The 15201-nt window shown below is 42.3% G+C and overlaps 1 protein-coding gene across 1 annotated transcript in view; it reads left to right on the top strand.

Annotated features, from left to right (window-relative positions):
* Positions 1 to 15201, top strand: part of LOC129334623 (stimulated by retinoic acid gene 6 protein-like) — a 94230-nt gene that overhangs the window by 23788 nt on the left and 55241 nt on the right. The window contains exons 3-4 of the mRNA XM_054986840.1: positions 977 to 1077; positions 9283 to 9413. Of these exons, the coding sequence (XP_054842815.1) occupies positions 977 to 1077; positions 9283 to 9413 (232 nt within the window). The remainder of the gene's footprint in view (positions 1 to 976; positions 1078 to 9282; positions 9414 to 15201) is intronic.

Here is a 15201-nt window from a genome sequence, read left to right as displayed (position 1 = left end):
TTGTATACTGCTGAAGTAGTCCTTGGATGAAGAGCAAGATAAAAATGTTTGCAAAGAGGTTCCCGTGTTAGTCTGTCATAGCAAAATAAAACTAAAGTCTGGTGGCACCTAAAATTTCAATATGAGCTTTTGTGAGTCAGAGCTCCCTTCTTCAGATAGATATACAAAGGGAACATTGTACTGGGACATCTTATGGGAAAGATCGGCAGCAGAGGAGCCGAGGTTTGGTGGGAACTGTACCAGAAGTCTTTAAAGGGTCACTCTCAATATAGGGGGAAAATGGAGGAGCTGACAGAGAAAGATTAGGTATGAGTCCCATCATATCTTCAGAATTAGCAGTTATACATGTCGGATAGTGAGGGAGGTCAGAGGTTCAAACAGATCAATAAATAGTATGTGAAAATCAACAGATATTGGTACAGTCTAAGATCAGCCAATTCACATTTCTAAAAAGCGAATCCTATAGAGAGAGCTATTAGAGATTGGTACTCAAGTCCCTGCTTAATCCAGGGTGACTTGCAGTTTTTAATTTTTTATGATGAGTTCGAATTGAGCGCTTTAAAATGCTGATAGATAGGTACACACAGGGCTTTTTTTCTAGGAAAAGAGGTGGTGGAACTCAGTGGGTTGCCCTCAGAGAAAACGGTCACATGGCTGGTGGCCCCGCCCCCTGATCTCCATACAAGAGGGGAGTTAATCTGAACTCCCCTCTGTCTGGAGTTCAGGGGGGCGGGGCCACCAGCCATGTGACCATTTTCAAGAGGTTCCGGAACTCCGTTCCCCTGCGTTCCCCCTGAAAAAAAGCCCTGGGTACACATATATTCTGTTGAGGATATCTTGGAGAGGACTGGATGACTTTGTGCTTTCTCATGGGTTAGTAGAGCATTTGTAGATCTAATGACCATTATCCTGCACTCGTTTCTGAAGATTCCTTGCTTCCTGCGCTAACCTCATGGTTTCTTCTCCTGACCTGTAGGTCATCATCATTCTGGTGCTGTGCTGCCTTGAAAAGCGATTAAGACGATGGTCCATAGACAGAAAACTGAACAAGCTCTACGGCCGTGTTGGGGTTGTGATGTGAGTCATGGAGCTCTTGAAGTTCCTTTAAGCCTTTTCCCCAAAAGACTAATCCAGCAAGGTGTGAAAACATGTCATTCTTCTCCAAGTCTTCTCTGCGCTTGCAGACATCTTGTCTGTGTTCCTTTGACCATCTCAGGCAGAAAGACTCAAGTCGCTGCTTTCCCTGACTTGCTAGACCAGCCTCTGTTGCAGCTGAAGGGAAAGAGAAACCTCGAGGTGGAGCTGAACGTGGTTACTGCGTGCAAGAGCACTCAGGTGGTTGTTGTAGTGCAGCAGCTCTCTGGGCAAGGTGATTTAAATCGGATTTTTAAAATTTAAATTGGATTTTTCAATATAATGTTTTTTGAGGAAAAATCTATCTAAAGATAGTTCTATTTAAGATACATTATAGTCTGTAGGCTATTTCATCATGAAATAAGGATTAGCTTTTAATTATGTAACATGAGGCTGTATATTCATGCAGTGTTTACATTTTTTGGCAAACGAATTCCATTAATCCATTCACAATGTCATGCTCTTCCAGAGGTTTCTGTAAGATTATTGGACAGTTTTTCTGTCTAGAAGATATAATCACAGATGCTTGGTTTTACAGTTCTCAAAACTGTGAATGTGTGTCTGCAGAGATCACATGCTTCTTCTTCACAGCAAAAATACTATAAATGATAAAAAGACCTTAATCCCATTGTTCCTTTGCAAATCTATGTACACAGAAACAACACTTTACCTTTTAAATACTAAGTTAAAAAAATTAATGAATAGACAATTGTTGGGAATGGAATAGATCTATCTAGAAAAGAATAGAAAAGAGTCCAGTAGCACCTTTAAGACTAACCAAGTTTACTGTAGCATAAGCTTTTGAGAACCACAGCTCTCTTCGTCAGATGCAACTTTATTGTAGCATAAGCTTTCGAGAACCACAGCTCTCTTCGTCAGATGCAACTTTATTGTAGCATAAGCTTTCGAGAACTACAGCTCTCTTCGTCAGATGCAACTTTACTGTAGCATAAGCTTTCGAGAACCACAGCTCTCTTCGTCAGATGCAACTTTCCTGTAGCATAAGCTTTCGAGAACCACAGCTCTCTTCATCAGATGCAACCTAACGGTTGCATCTGACGAAGAGAGCTGTGGTTCTCGAAAGCTTATGGTACAGTAAAGTTGGTTAGTCTTAAAGGTGCTACTGGACTCTTTTCTGTTTTGGTATTACAGACTAACACAGCTAACTTATCTGGATCTATGTAGAAAAGAATGAGCCTTTATGTAGAAAACCATGATTTAAATCTAGTCTTACTGACTAGTGGTTTAAATGGATTTGATTTAAATCAAATCCACCCTGGTTTTAATAGACCTGCATACACATCCATGCCTTGGAGGCACTCCTCTCTGGAACTCTGCCAGTGCATGAGGCTGGAGTCAGTGAATCTGGGTTTCATGGACATTTGGATCTGGATGACATTTGCTGCTTTTTGCATAACGTGGGAAGGGCGTTGCATTGTGTTGAGGGTTTGGGGAAACGATTTGAATGGCTGTCCCCTTAAATCTGCTCTGCATCACTTCTGAAGCCAGTTTCATGTGACTAATTTTCTGAAGAGGGACCTATTTTAATCCCCAGGGCGTTTGCCTGTGCATAACGCATACTTCATTGCACCTGGGGCATTTAGCTTTTGTATGTCTTTGTATGCTGCAATGAATTAGCATTTATAAAAGCGCTTTCCCATCCTGCACATTTCCCTTGGCAGATAGGCCCCACCTTACGGATGAGGGTGAGACAGATGGCCACCTAGTGACTTGGTGGTAGGAACAAGATATAAACCGGGTGTTTCTTGATTTGTAGCTCTGCCTCTTTAGCTGCTAGTTTTGATACACTGTTCTTGCTCTATAAAGCCAGTTCTCATGTTACTTTGGGGGATGTTTTGTAGACTCAGGCTTTATCTCATTCTTTGTGTTCATAGGAGACATGTAACATGATTAGGTAGTTGGTGAGGCCTGCCTACAGCAGTTTCTCTGATCTGCATTGTGCAAGGAACGTGCACGAAACGCTCATGGAAATTGTCATGGAGAGCACAAAATAAACTTACGGCATTCATTACAGTAAGACGTGGCAGTGGCCACTAGCTGTGGATAGCTCTTAAAAATAGATAAATGCAGAGAGAATTGGGTAGAAGTTTGAATTCCCATTCTGGCATGGAAGCTATCACAGAGCTGGAAGGGACCTCTAGGGTCATCTCGTCCAACCCCCTGCAAAATGCAGGACATTCCCAAACACCTCCCCCCACACAGTGACCCCCCCCCCCCCGCTCCATGCCCAGAAGGTGGCAAACTCCACCAGGATCCCTAGCCAAACTGGCCTGGGGGGAAATTGCTATCTGACCTCAAGGTGACAATCAGCCTTACCCTGGGCATGTAAGATGGGGCCACGAGAACTAAGCACTGATGTAGCCCTTCCTGCCCTCCCTCTCATGATCTGCTCAGGTTTACAGAATCAGCATTGCTGTCAGATGGCCATCTAGCCTCTGCTTAAAAGCCTCCAAAGAAGGAGAGCCCACCACCTCCCGAGGAAGCCTCTTCCACTGAGGGACCGGTCTGACTGTCAGGAAGTTCTTCCTAATGCTTACTGAGTTCCCTTGGGCTAGTCACATACTCTCAGTCTAACCTACCTTGTAGGGTCGTTATTGTTGGCAGAGTGCAAACAGAGCAGAGAAGTTATGCTGTGCTGATTAAAGAGGCTAAAAAGTTTATTTAAGAAATACATACTTGAGAGTGAAGTGGAGAGATAGAGATAGGGTCCTTGCTATCTGACTACATCTTGTAGGCAGGAGAGAGAAGCAGGATATTCCCCCGTTTAGCCCAATAGGAGACAAGACAAGGAAATGACCCCCAGGAAACAAGAGAGGTGCTGCTCTCACTGTCCTAACTAAGTGATCCTTGCTGCCCCCTGCATGGAAGGCACCTCTTCCCTTCTTGCTGCTGCAGTACACCAGACATTGCAATTTCCATTGAATGGAGAAGAGGAAAATGTTTTAAGCAGCTTTGGGCTTTCATGGGGGTGGGGAAAGATGGGGTATGAATGAAGTAAACAAAGTCTTAAAGCAGATTACTGAATTAGAATGCAATAAAGAATGGGTTAATATGCACAACAAATAGTGCAATAACTCCAGATTACAAAATTGGGGAACAATGGAATAAAAATAAAGTGGCATGGTTCTAGGATACCTGCGCCCGTGTATGCACTCCATATTGTCTCAGAAATACTCCTATCTGGAATTCTGCCAGAGTTCAGTGCAGTTGGGTTCATGATGGCAGTGTGCCTCCGTGGTTGCACTCTACATCTGCAAAACAGGGCCGATTCCAGACGGCCCCCCGCCTCGCGAAACGTCGCGCGTCGTCGCGCAGAAAACGCGAAATATCGCGTTTTCTCGTGCGAGTTTTGCGCGACATCGCGCAAAACTCGCGCGAGAAAACGCGATATTTCGCGTTTTCTGCGCGACGACGCGCGACGTTTCGCGAGGCGGGGGGCCGTCTGGAATCGGCCCTGATCAATTCTGCCCCCTTACCATTTTATCAAAAAGAGTCCAGTAGCACCTTTAAGACTAACCAATTTTATTGTAGCATAAGCTTTCGAGAATCAAGTTCTCTTCATCAGATCAGTTTGATCAGGCATCTGATGAAGAGAACTTGATTCTCGAAAGCTTATGCTACAATAAAATTGGTTAGTCTTAAAGGTGCTACTGGACTCTTTTTGATTTTGCTACTACAGACTAACACGGCTAACTCCTCTGGATCTCTTACCATTTTATAACATTCTTGCTGTTATTTTTGCTTCCAGATTAAGGTGACACTTACCGAATGGTTTCTCTTTTTATGGTCTCTTCTTCAGCAAGCGTCTGCATAGGTTCCCTTTGATTTCTGTGGCGGCTAGTTAGTGATATGGGGGTTGTTTTTTATCAGGGTTGCTGGTCCTTCACCCTAAGCTGAGCTGAGCATGAGCCATGAAGAAACTCAATAGTCTCATTGCTGCAGTTCTTGTTTTAGCCTCTCTTAACCAGGGATGAGCTGATTTCTGTCCCCCCCACCCCCACCCCCTTCTGCTCTATTATTATTTCCCAGTTCTGCCTTGCATTCTGCTTTGGTGGCCTTCTGGCAGCCCAGGAAAAGTTTCAGAATACATATGCAAAACTCCAAACTGAAGCAACAGAAGATCCACCGAAGAAAATATAAAGTTTATTTTTTTTAGCTTAATGTTGCTTTTCTGCAACAGCGCCCAAGATTAAAGTAGGAAAACGATTTTTTTTAAAAAGACACGACTTCTTTGGAAGGAAAAAAAAAATCTTTTATTTTTTTGAGCAGTTTAAATGAAGAACTCAAAAGCAGGAAAAAAGATTTCTTCCAGGGGAGGGTCTTTGAAAAACTAATACATTTTTAATTAAATGCACATTTTCCAGCTCCATATTGGACCACTGATTTGCTCATGCAGGAATGCAACATAAATATCTTAAAGGAACTTTGTTTCCGTTCAGGGAAGCAGGGCCGATTCCAGACGGCCCTCTGCAATCTGAAACGTTGCGCGTTGTCGCGCGTCATTGCGCAGAAAACGCAAAATATCGCGTTTTCTCGCGCGAGTTTTGCGCGACCTCGCGCAAAACTCGCGCGAGAAAATGCGATATTTTGCGTTTTCTGCGCGATGACGCGCGACAACGCACAACGTTTCGGATTGCAGAGGGCCGTCTGGAATCGGCCCAGGTCTTTTATAAAGGCCACATAATAGCATAATCTCAGTCCTGGGAAAACGCATGGCAAGAGGGAGCGGGGGTAAAAGTCACTGGAAAACCAGAGGAGAAGATACAAACCCTCATCCCCTCTCATCTCTTGAGGATCCCATAGGCAGTCCAAATTCAGCAATTCAGTAGACATCTGGGGTGAGTGAGTTGATGATGTGACCTGTGTATTGCTTCTATCACTACTGAGAAAATCTCTATGTCTTCTGACAGTGTGGGTGTAGCTACTAGTGGTGGGGGCATTTCAGTGAGTAATAGCAGCAGCAGCAGCAGCAACATTTGATTTATATATTGCCCTTCAGGATGATTTAACACCCACTCAGAGCGGTTTACAAAGTATGTTATTATTATCCCCACAACAATCACCCTGTGAGGTGGATAGGGCTGAGAGAGCTCTGAGAGAGCTGTGACTGACACATTTTTAAGTGGAAATGGTATTCACACACATCCTTGCTCTGAAAGCTCCTGACTTGTAACACTTTGAGGGGTGATTCCGCTTGGAGTTTTTTTTAAAGGCTTTTTACTGATGTAAAGCAGTTGAGCCCAATTGAACCCTCACCCATCTGTACCTTTTAGTTCAATGACAGATCCCTGCTCAGTGTTGTAATCAAGGGGAATTTCTCATGTGATGCCGATTTCTATTGTGCCTTATTATAGGCTGTGCTTTCATGGAGTTTGGGATGGGAAATTCCTGAGTGGCATGTCGTGTCTGCGCAAGCTGCGTAGGAGCTGTGCAAAGGCTGTAGTGGAGATCTCTGCACCCGTCACGGCGCTGGGCCACTTCCCTCACTGAAGGATCAGCTGTTTCCATTGCTGGAGCCTCCCCTGGACTTACCAGGAGTCACAGGACACCCATTGGGAACCCGTGGTGCCAGCAACAGGGAAGCCCACCAGGGGAGGTCCCAACCTGATCACAACCAACAGCTGCAAAGCCAGCCAGGATAACAGCAGCAAGGAGGCAGCAGCAGTAGGGCAGGATGGGCCATTACTGGGTTGCTGAGGGGTCCTTGCCCCCTCTTCTTCTGGTTTAGCATTAGGAACCTATCAGAATCACCTCAGTTTTCTTCTAATCACCCACCCAAATTAGGAGGCCAATCAATACCTTTCCTTCTTTATGCAGACGATACCATTATTCTGTCTTTTACCAAAATTGGCCTTCAAAGGTATTTGGAAGCTTTCCACAACTACTGCCAATTGAATTTACTTTCTATCAATTACTCTAAATCAAATGTGGTCGAGTTTTCCAAAAAATGGGCTCCATATAGGTGGCATATTTGGAATGTTAGAACAGAACGAGTTAAATGTTATAAATACCTGGGTATCACCTACAATTATAATCTTAACTGGTCTGTGCACCGGAACAGAACTATGAAATTAGCCAGGGCTTCTCTAAACCAATTAAAGCGATTTTTCTTTATTAGAGGGAATCAATATTTTCCTGCAGCAATTAGAATATTTAATTCCAAATTATTACCTCAAGTTCTATTTGTTATTCCCATATGACTTAAAGCCTTCAATCAAGAGGTGGAAAAAATCCAAGCAATATTTCTCAGACAAGTCCCAAATGTATATCCTATTTTACAATTTGTCTAGAAACTGGCCAAAATCTGATCAGCACTAAGGCCTGGATTTTGGCGATACGCTACTGGCTTAAACTTCACTTTAGAGCTGAATTGGGATCCCGTTTAAACTCTTTGAAAAATGAATTGCATAATATGATCTGGGATGCTACAATCAAACTCAAACTTAATCAAATTGGGATCGCCCTTGATTTAGCTTTAGCTGATGAATCTTCATCTTTATGAAGCAACAATTGATAGATATTGAACAGCAAAAACTGTGTCCATCTCAGCCTAGTATTTGTTTACCCGCCATGCTTGGGAACAAAATAGAGGGGTATATATATGAGAGAGTATTTATTATAGCTGGGCACAAATATAGATTAAAAACAAGTTTAAAACGTAAGGCCTGAATGGCAGGCTACATATACATACTAAAACTTCCTAAAACATCTCAAGGTACAGATGATGATACAGTGCAGTGACCAACACAAATAGACCAAGGTACGGTAAAAAAAACCGACCAGACACGTTTCAGCCCTAAGGCCTTCCTCAGTGGTCGGTTATAAACAATTTATGATCAAACACACCCACACATATGGAAACCAATCATGCAATGCTCCCGGTGTTTTATCTAGAGCTGTGACAAAAGAAGAAGGGGGGAGGAATTTTTTTAATATAATATAGTCCATTATTAAGTGCTAGAACTTCCTAGGTAAAATAGTGGATCAGAATTTACCGCTAGTAAATTTACCTCTACAAATATTGCAGTAGATCCAGGACTGCATTCACACACTGCTCTTTGTTTATTGTTGCACTCTAAAGAAAAAATGTACCAAATTAGAAAATTATTCTCTAACATGCTCTTAATTGACCCCCCAGGTTCTGCAAACCCAATCACAAACCCATATTTTAGTTTATGTTCCCCTGCTTGTTTGGGTTGAGTTTGTGGGGGTTTTTCCCCAACCCCCCTTTTTTTGTCCTTACTTGCCATGCTTGGCATTAGCCTTCCAGGTAGGATGGCTTATCTTCATGCTCTTGATATTCCCTCACAGCACAGAGTCTTCTTATTGGCCAGGGTCAGGGCTTTTTTCCAGCTGGAACATGGTGCAACCGAGTTCCGGAACCTCTTGAAAATGGTCACATGGCTGGTGTTGGAGTTGAGTGGCGCGGAGGGCAATCTCAACTCCCCTCCATCTGGAGATTAGGGGCGGGGCCACCAGCCATGTGACCATTTTCTCTGAGGGCAACCCACTGAGTTCCACCACCTCTTTTCCCAGAAAAAAAGCCCTGGCCAGGGTTAATGCATTCCCTTCCAGGATGCTGTATGGCAGGTATCTCCAGATCCCGAGGCAAGAGCGTCTATGTCTGTGCGGTCTTAATTCCTTAGACACAATTGACCTTATAATTTTAGACTGCCCTTTTTATGAGTCTGCCCAGGAATGTTTGCTTTCTAATATATTACATTATAAAAATCATCCGAGTAAGAACCTTAAATGTCAGTTGCTTCTAAATGAGTTGGTTCCTGAAATTACTGAAGCAGTTGCTGAATTTCTTGTGGAAGTTCTTAAACTTAAAGGTAATTTTAATTAGCAGTTTGTATGGATTTTTATCGTTGAAAGTTTTTATATGTTATGGATTGGATATTTTATCAATCTTATGATTGTTGTTACGCCAATAAAAGTATATGATTATCTTCTTTCTTTTCATGCCTTTTTGAGATAAACACTGAGGTATTAATACCATATTTGGTCTTGTTTAGGTTGAGTTAACTGTTCTAAGTGTTCCAGAATAAAAGGAACAAACTTCCTTAAAGAATCATTGCTGCTTTCCATAGTCTTTAATATTTCCTCTTTTTTCCCTGTTCACAGACCCTTTGATTTTGTTGCAACATTCAGCAATCGTTGGTCGTTCGGTTTTGCGTTTGGAGCTACTGCTGACAAACTGTTGTTCCTGTTTGGAAAAGACTTCCCCCAACCACCAATGCCCATTTGGGTTAAAGGTAAAAAACATGGTTAAGAAGTGATGGAGGTTGGGGGGGTGGGGACAGAACAGGATATCCTTCTTCAACGGACTTCCGGTTTGGGATTAATGGCGATCTGAGGAGCCTAGAGATCTGGGCTATTGGAGGCACTGTTTTTTTGGAAAGCAAGGCGCTTGAATGCCTGCTACCAACTCAACTTCAGGGAGAAGTTGGGCTTGAATGCTACGCATCCCCGAGAGAGTGTGATCTCAGTGGGGGGGGGTCTGAATCAAGGATTCTCCCCACCACCTTGAGGTCCCCTCGGAGAAGGGTGAGCTACTATCTCTGCAGTACCCCAGGAGTCATTTAATTGGCTTAAGATCGTCAGAAACCAAGCTTCAGTAACAGCTTTAACCAACTATAAGTGAAGGAAACAGCACAGACAATCTGCAGAATCATCGCAAGGTAAAGTTCATTATTGATCTTTGTAAATTAAAAAGGCAGTGAAAAGACCAAGATAAAAATTTTTAAAGGACAGAACTTAACAGAGTAAATGACAAGGAACAATTGCTGAGAAAAATTTTTGGGTGCTGGTGAAGTTTTAAGGACTAAAAAAGCGAAGAGTAATATTGTTTATACATATTTGCGGTTAGAAGAGAGATAGCCAGCATGAGAGAGGAGGTGTGGACTAGGGGAAACATCACGAGACGGGAAGTAAACAGGCGAGGAGACAACTTGGTGCCTAGAGAGGACAGCAGAGGGCAGGAAGCAAGAAGACCAACTGGAAGAAAGAAGACCCGGAAGCAAAACAAAGGAAACACTGGAGAGTCGACAAGGATTACAGGAACAGGAAGTACGCGATTTTAAGTGAGTTATGAAGCAAAGCCAGTAACCATAGAGAAGTGGCAGAGAAACCATAGAGAAAAAACGCCCTACATTTTGGAATTAAGAGAAACTATTTTTAATTGCCAAATAAGAGACATTTAAATATATTGAAAGAAGAGAAGAATAAAAGGAGTCAAAACAGATTTAAGGAAAAGAGCAGACACGTGGGGAGGCACGAAGCCGAGTCCCACGATGGCTGGAAAAAAAGCAGATAAAGAATGGCAAGCCTCAGTAGATGCAGCGATTGAAGGATTAGAAAAAAAAGTCACGGAGAATCACAAGGAGCTGCTGCAAAAAATGCAGGAAATGCTTGCAAAAGATTTAAAAGATATGAAAGGCAGAAATTTTAAAAGATATTATGGCGGAAGTAGCAGGACTGGCAAAAAATATTGATGGAATGAAAAAGGAATTGCAAGCAACTAAAAACAAAGTTGAAGAGGTAGAGCAAAAGACTAAGGATATAGTGGTGAATATGAAGCAGGAAAACCAAGTGATGCAAGAAAGAATGGCAATGATGGAATGTAAGGTGACGGAGAGGCAACTTAGATTTCGGGGCGTGCAGGAATCGGACACACAAACTGTACAGGAACAAATGACAGAAATTCTGGCAGAATTCCTAGATAAAGAAACAGAGGAAATAACAGCAAATATGGATCTGGTATACAGAATTAATTCAGCTTATGCACAACAAAAGAAGATACCAAGAGATATTATTGTGCAATTAGTAAAAAAAAGAATGAAAGAGGAAATTATTAAAAGGCATTTTGAAAATCCCTTAACAGTGGAGGGAAAAAGAATCAAGATAATGAAAGAGATGCCAAAAAGGATTCTCCAAGAAAGGAAAAAATAGAGAGAGTTGACCCAGAAACTAAGAGAAAAGGACATCAGATACAGATGGGAGATACCAGAAGGACTAAGTTTTTACTATAAAGCTTTAAGAGTCATTATCAAGACAAGAGAGCAGATGGAAAAGTTTTTTGAGGAAAATGCGGAGGATTTTCCCAGACCATTAAGAATGTAACATAATGGAATACAAACTACTATCGTGGAATGTAAATGGACTAAACTCACCCCAGAAGAGAAAAACAATATTTCATTGGCTAAAAAAACAAAATTGCAACATAATTTGTTTACAAGAGACACATATCAAGGATCAAGACATTAAATACTTAAAAAACAAACAATTAGGAAAAGAATATATAACATCGTCCAAGCAAAAGAAAAAAGGAGTAGTGATCTATATTAAAGAGGCTATAGACTCTAAATTAATTTTCCAAGATCAGAATGGAAGTTATGTGGCTGTGGGAATTAATGTAAATGGTGCAAAAGGTCCTAATGGTGCAAAAGACCAGTTTTTCAGAGAAATAATGGACAAATTGGATCAAGACTCATATGACCAGATGATAATGGCTGGAGACTTCAATGGTGTCGTGGACTTACAAACAGATAGGACTATAAAGGGAGGTAACAAGAAATCTGGAAAGTTAGCAAAAATATTTTTTGAATTAGTCCAGCAAGAACAACTTGAGGATGTGTGGAGAAAAGAAAATCCTAAAGGCAAAGATTTTACATACTGCTCTGCGAGGCATTAATCATTTTCAAGAATTGACATGATTTGGACATCAAAAGAACTAGCTCTATGGACAAACAAAGTGGAAATTTTGCCAAGGGTGAGTTCAGACCACAACCCAATACTATTGAAAGCGATAATGGGTCGGAGAAAGGTAAGATGGAGAATAAATGAAGAAAATCAAGAAAATTTGAAGTATTTGAGAGAGGAGACAAAGCAATATTTTCGAATAAATAATAACAATGAAGTTTCAATCCAGATGGTATGGGATACATATAAGACAGTAATAAGAGGAAACTTAATTTCACTAAATAACAAGGACAAGAAAAGAAAGCTAGAGAAATGGCATGAAATACAGGAGAAATTGTATAAAAAAGAACAGGAACTAAAGAAAAAACCTGGGAAAAAATCAATAAAACAAGAGATCAAAATACTGCAGGAACAAATAAGAGCCATCAGTAACAAGGAACTAGAATGGAAATTAAAAGTATTAAAGCAGAAGTCATTTGAAGGAGCAAACAAACCAGGAAAGTACCTAGAGGCGAAGAAGAAATGAACAACCCCTCTGAGCAGCCATCTCCTTGGTTCGACATGCTCTCACAACTGATATGCGTGTGGGAGATTCAAACATGATGATCCTCCCATGGGACTAGTAAATTTTCTACGGTGCAGCTTATTTTGGTAGGAATTTCATCACACGTAAAGCACTTTTTGAAAATGTGGGAAAGGACTTGGCCAGAAAAATGGCCGGATTCTCATATCAGAATGGCTTGGTGAAAAGCTTAACTTGTATTTGCTTTAAATAAGTTTCACCTCTTTTTAAAACATGTTTTATTAATTGATTTTTTCTGTAACCCCCCTCCCTTTCATCCCTTTGTTTAAAATTAGGGAAGAGGGTGGGCTTATGGGTTATTTGATAGTGTGCTATACTATAGTATACTATAACAGGGCATGCATTCTGGGAAAAGAGGTGGTAGAACTCAGTGGGTTGCCCTCGGAGAAAGTGGTCACATGGCTGGTGGCCTGATCTCCAGACAGAGGGGAGTTGAGATTGCCCTCTGCGCCGCGGAGATCAGGGGGCGGGGCCACCAGCCATGTGACCATTTTCAAGAGGTTCCAGAACTCCGTTCCACCGCATTCCAGCTGAAAAAAAGCCCTGTACTATACTATATATTTAAACAGCAATACACTTTAAAGAAAAAGAATGGTTGTATGCAGATACGAGGCATATCTTACAGAACCCCAGAGTTTCACTGTATTCCTTGTATCTCAGACCGAAGCTTGATGCTTGGCCCATAAAGAAATGCAGTGTCATCTGATCCTCACTCTGAGGATTGTTAGATATAATGGGATTGTTTTGTCATATGAATGTACTAAATAGCAACAGAAAGCATATCTGAAAAAGAACTTTTTAGACCCAGTTGCATGCTGCAAAGTTGTTCCCCTGTATGGTATCTTGCAAAGGAAGAATTGGATCTTTTCAGGTCCAGAGACAAAGACTGGCTGCTCAGGAAGCTGATCCCACAGGAAGCCATCTAATTTATTTATCTAGTTGATGTATACCCCACCTTTTTCCCAATGGGGGCCCAAAGTGGCTTATATTGTTCTCCTCACCTCTATTTTATCCGCACAACAGCCTTGTCAGGTAGGTAAGCCTGAGAGTGTGTGACTAGCTCATGGTTACCCAGTGAGCTTCCAGGCAGAGAAGAGATTTGAACCTCTCAGGTCCCATACCCTAACCACTGCACCATGTTGCTGTCATTAAACATCTAACATGTTTATGGTGTCCTGCCCCCAAGCAACACCTGCACCAAACTACATGAAGCCACATTTGTTAACCATCATCTAGATTGCAAAGGTAAGGCAAAGACAAAGTGGGAAATAATTTATGCACAGAGCAACATTGTCACAGCAGGCTGGAGCCAGGAAAGCTCTCTGTAGGCTGCCACCACTCTGGTACGGGTTTCCTCAGAAGGGCCCAGAGCACCCAACCGATCCCTTCTGTTTACTCTTTCCCATTAAGTTTGATTTATCATGTGACCAAATGGTGTTCACTGGTGTTCAAAGCTTTGTAAAATAAAAGAGGATAGTAAAGGCTGGTGAATAAACAAACACACCCTAATGCATCTAACTAGACTGTCCTTAACTGTCTCCTGGCGACTGGCTTCCAACTGTCTCACCCCTTCTGGACAAGGGATCCCTCCGTCTGCAGCAGCCTCTCCTCAGCTCTGCTCCCTACAGTGAAGCCCCTCCCACTGTGGGCGAGGCCTTTTATCCCTTCTCTCAGGCACCAGCCCCCTGCTTTCCTGTTGGTGAGATATTCCCTCAGAATCCCCTCTTACCCAATCACAGGGGCCAAAGGGAACTTGGGAAATGTAGGCCCTGCAGTCACTTTAGTGCAGGCTTCCCCACAGCCACTAGGCCTCACTAGGCCCAGGCTCATAACAAACATCCTCAACAGAATAAGACAAGCCACACAGTAAGTTATATAATCAAGCAATTAAGCATTCAGCAACATTTCCAGAAAATGTTTACTAATTTTAGCAATTGGAAACATGATAAAAAGCTGAAGAGACAATGGCGGACACTACTTTCTCGAGTTGATTCTTCATGGCGAGGATTTTCCATTTTGTTGTTACAGATGCTGAGGCATGTGCCTTGGCAACGGAGTATCCACATGGGAGTTTTCTGGGCGCTTTCCACTCCAACATCATTTTCCATGCATTTTTGTCTTTGGACCCCTTATTTGATGCTGCAACACAACAGTCATTTTACTGGAGACCGTTTGGTGTAGTGGTTAAGAGCACTGGGACTCTAATCTGGAGAACTGGGTTTGATTCCCCACTCCTTGGCTTGAAGCCATCTAGGTGATCTTGGGTCAGTCACAGCTTCTAGGCGCTCTCTCAGCCCCACCCATCTCACAGGGTGATTGGTACAAAGATGATAACACACTTTGTAAACTGCTCTGAGTGGGCGTTAAGTTGCCCTGAAGGCATATACATCAAATGTTGTTACTATTACTACTACTAGCACTAGCTCTGTTTCCCCACCCAAATTGTGTTCAAAATCCCTAATAAATGTCCTAACCAGATCCTCTCCAGTTATTTTACTCCTCTCCTTTCCTTATCTTGGCTATGTCAACCATGCAGGCTGAGCCAGTCCTCTTCCTTTCTTCCCGGCACGTCAATGTGGCCACTGAAAGTAAGTGGGGAGAGCCTTTAGGCTGGCTCCTAGAAGCAGGAGATTCTTAAAAGTGGGTGCTGTACTTCTCTAGAAGCTCAGATGGCCAATCAGCAGCCAAATCAACAGTGCTTCTGAGGGTGACATGAACACAGGAAGAGGTCTTATTCTGACTCAGGCCACTTGTCTGTT

The sequence above is a fragment of the Eublepharis macularius genome, chromosome 8, assembly GCF_028583425.1.
Source record: "Eublepharis macularius isolate TG4126 chromosome 8, MPM_Emac_v1.0, whole genome shotgun sequence".
Lineage (NCBI taxonomy): Eukaryota > Metazoa > Chordata > Lepidosauria > Squamata > Eublepharidae > Eublepharis > Eublepharis macularius.
This window is presented reverse-complemented; position numbering and strand designations above follow the sequence as displayed.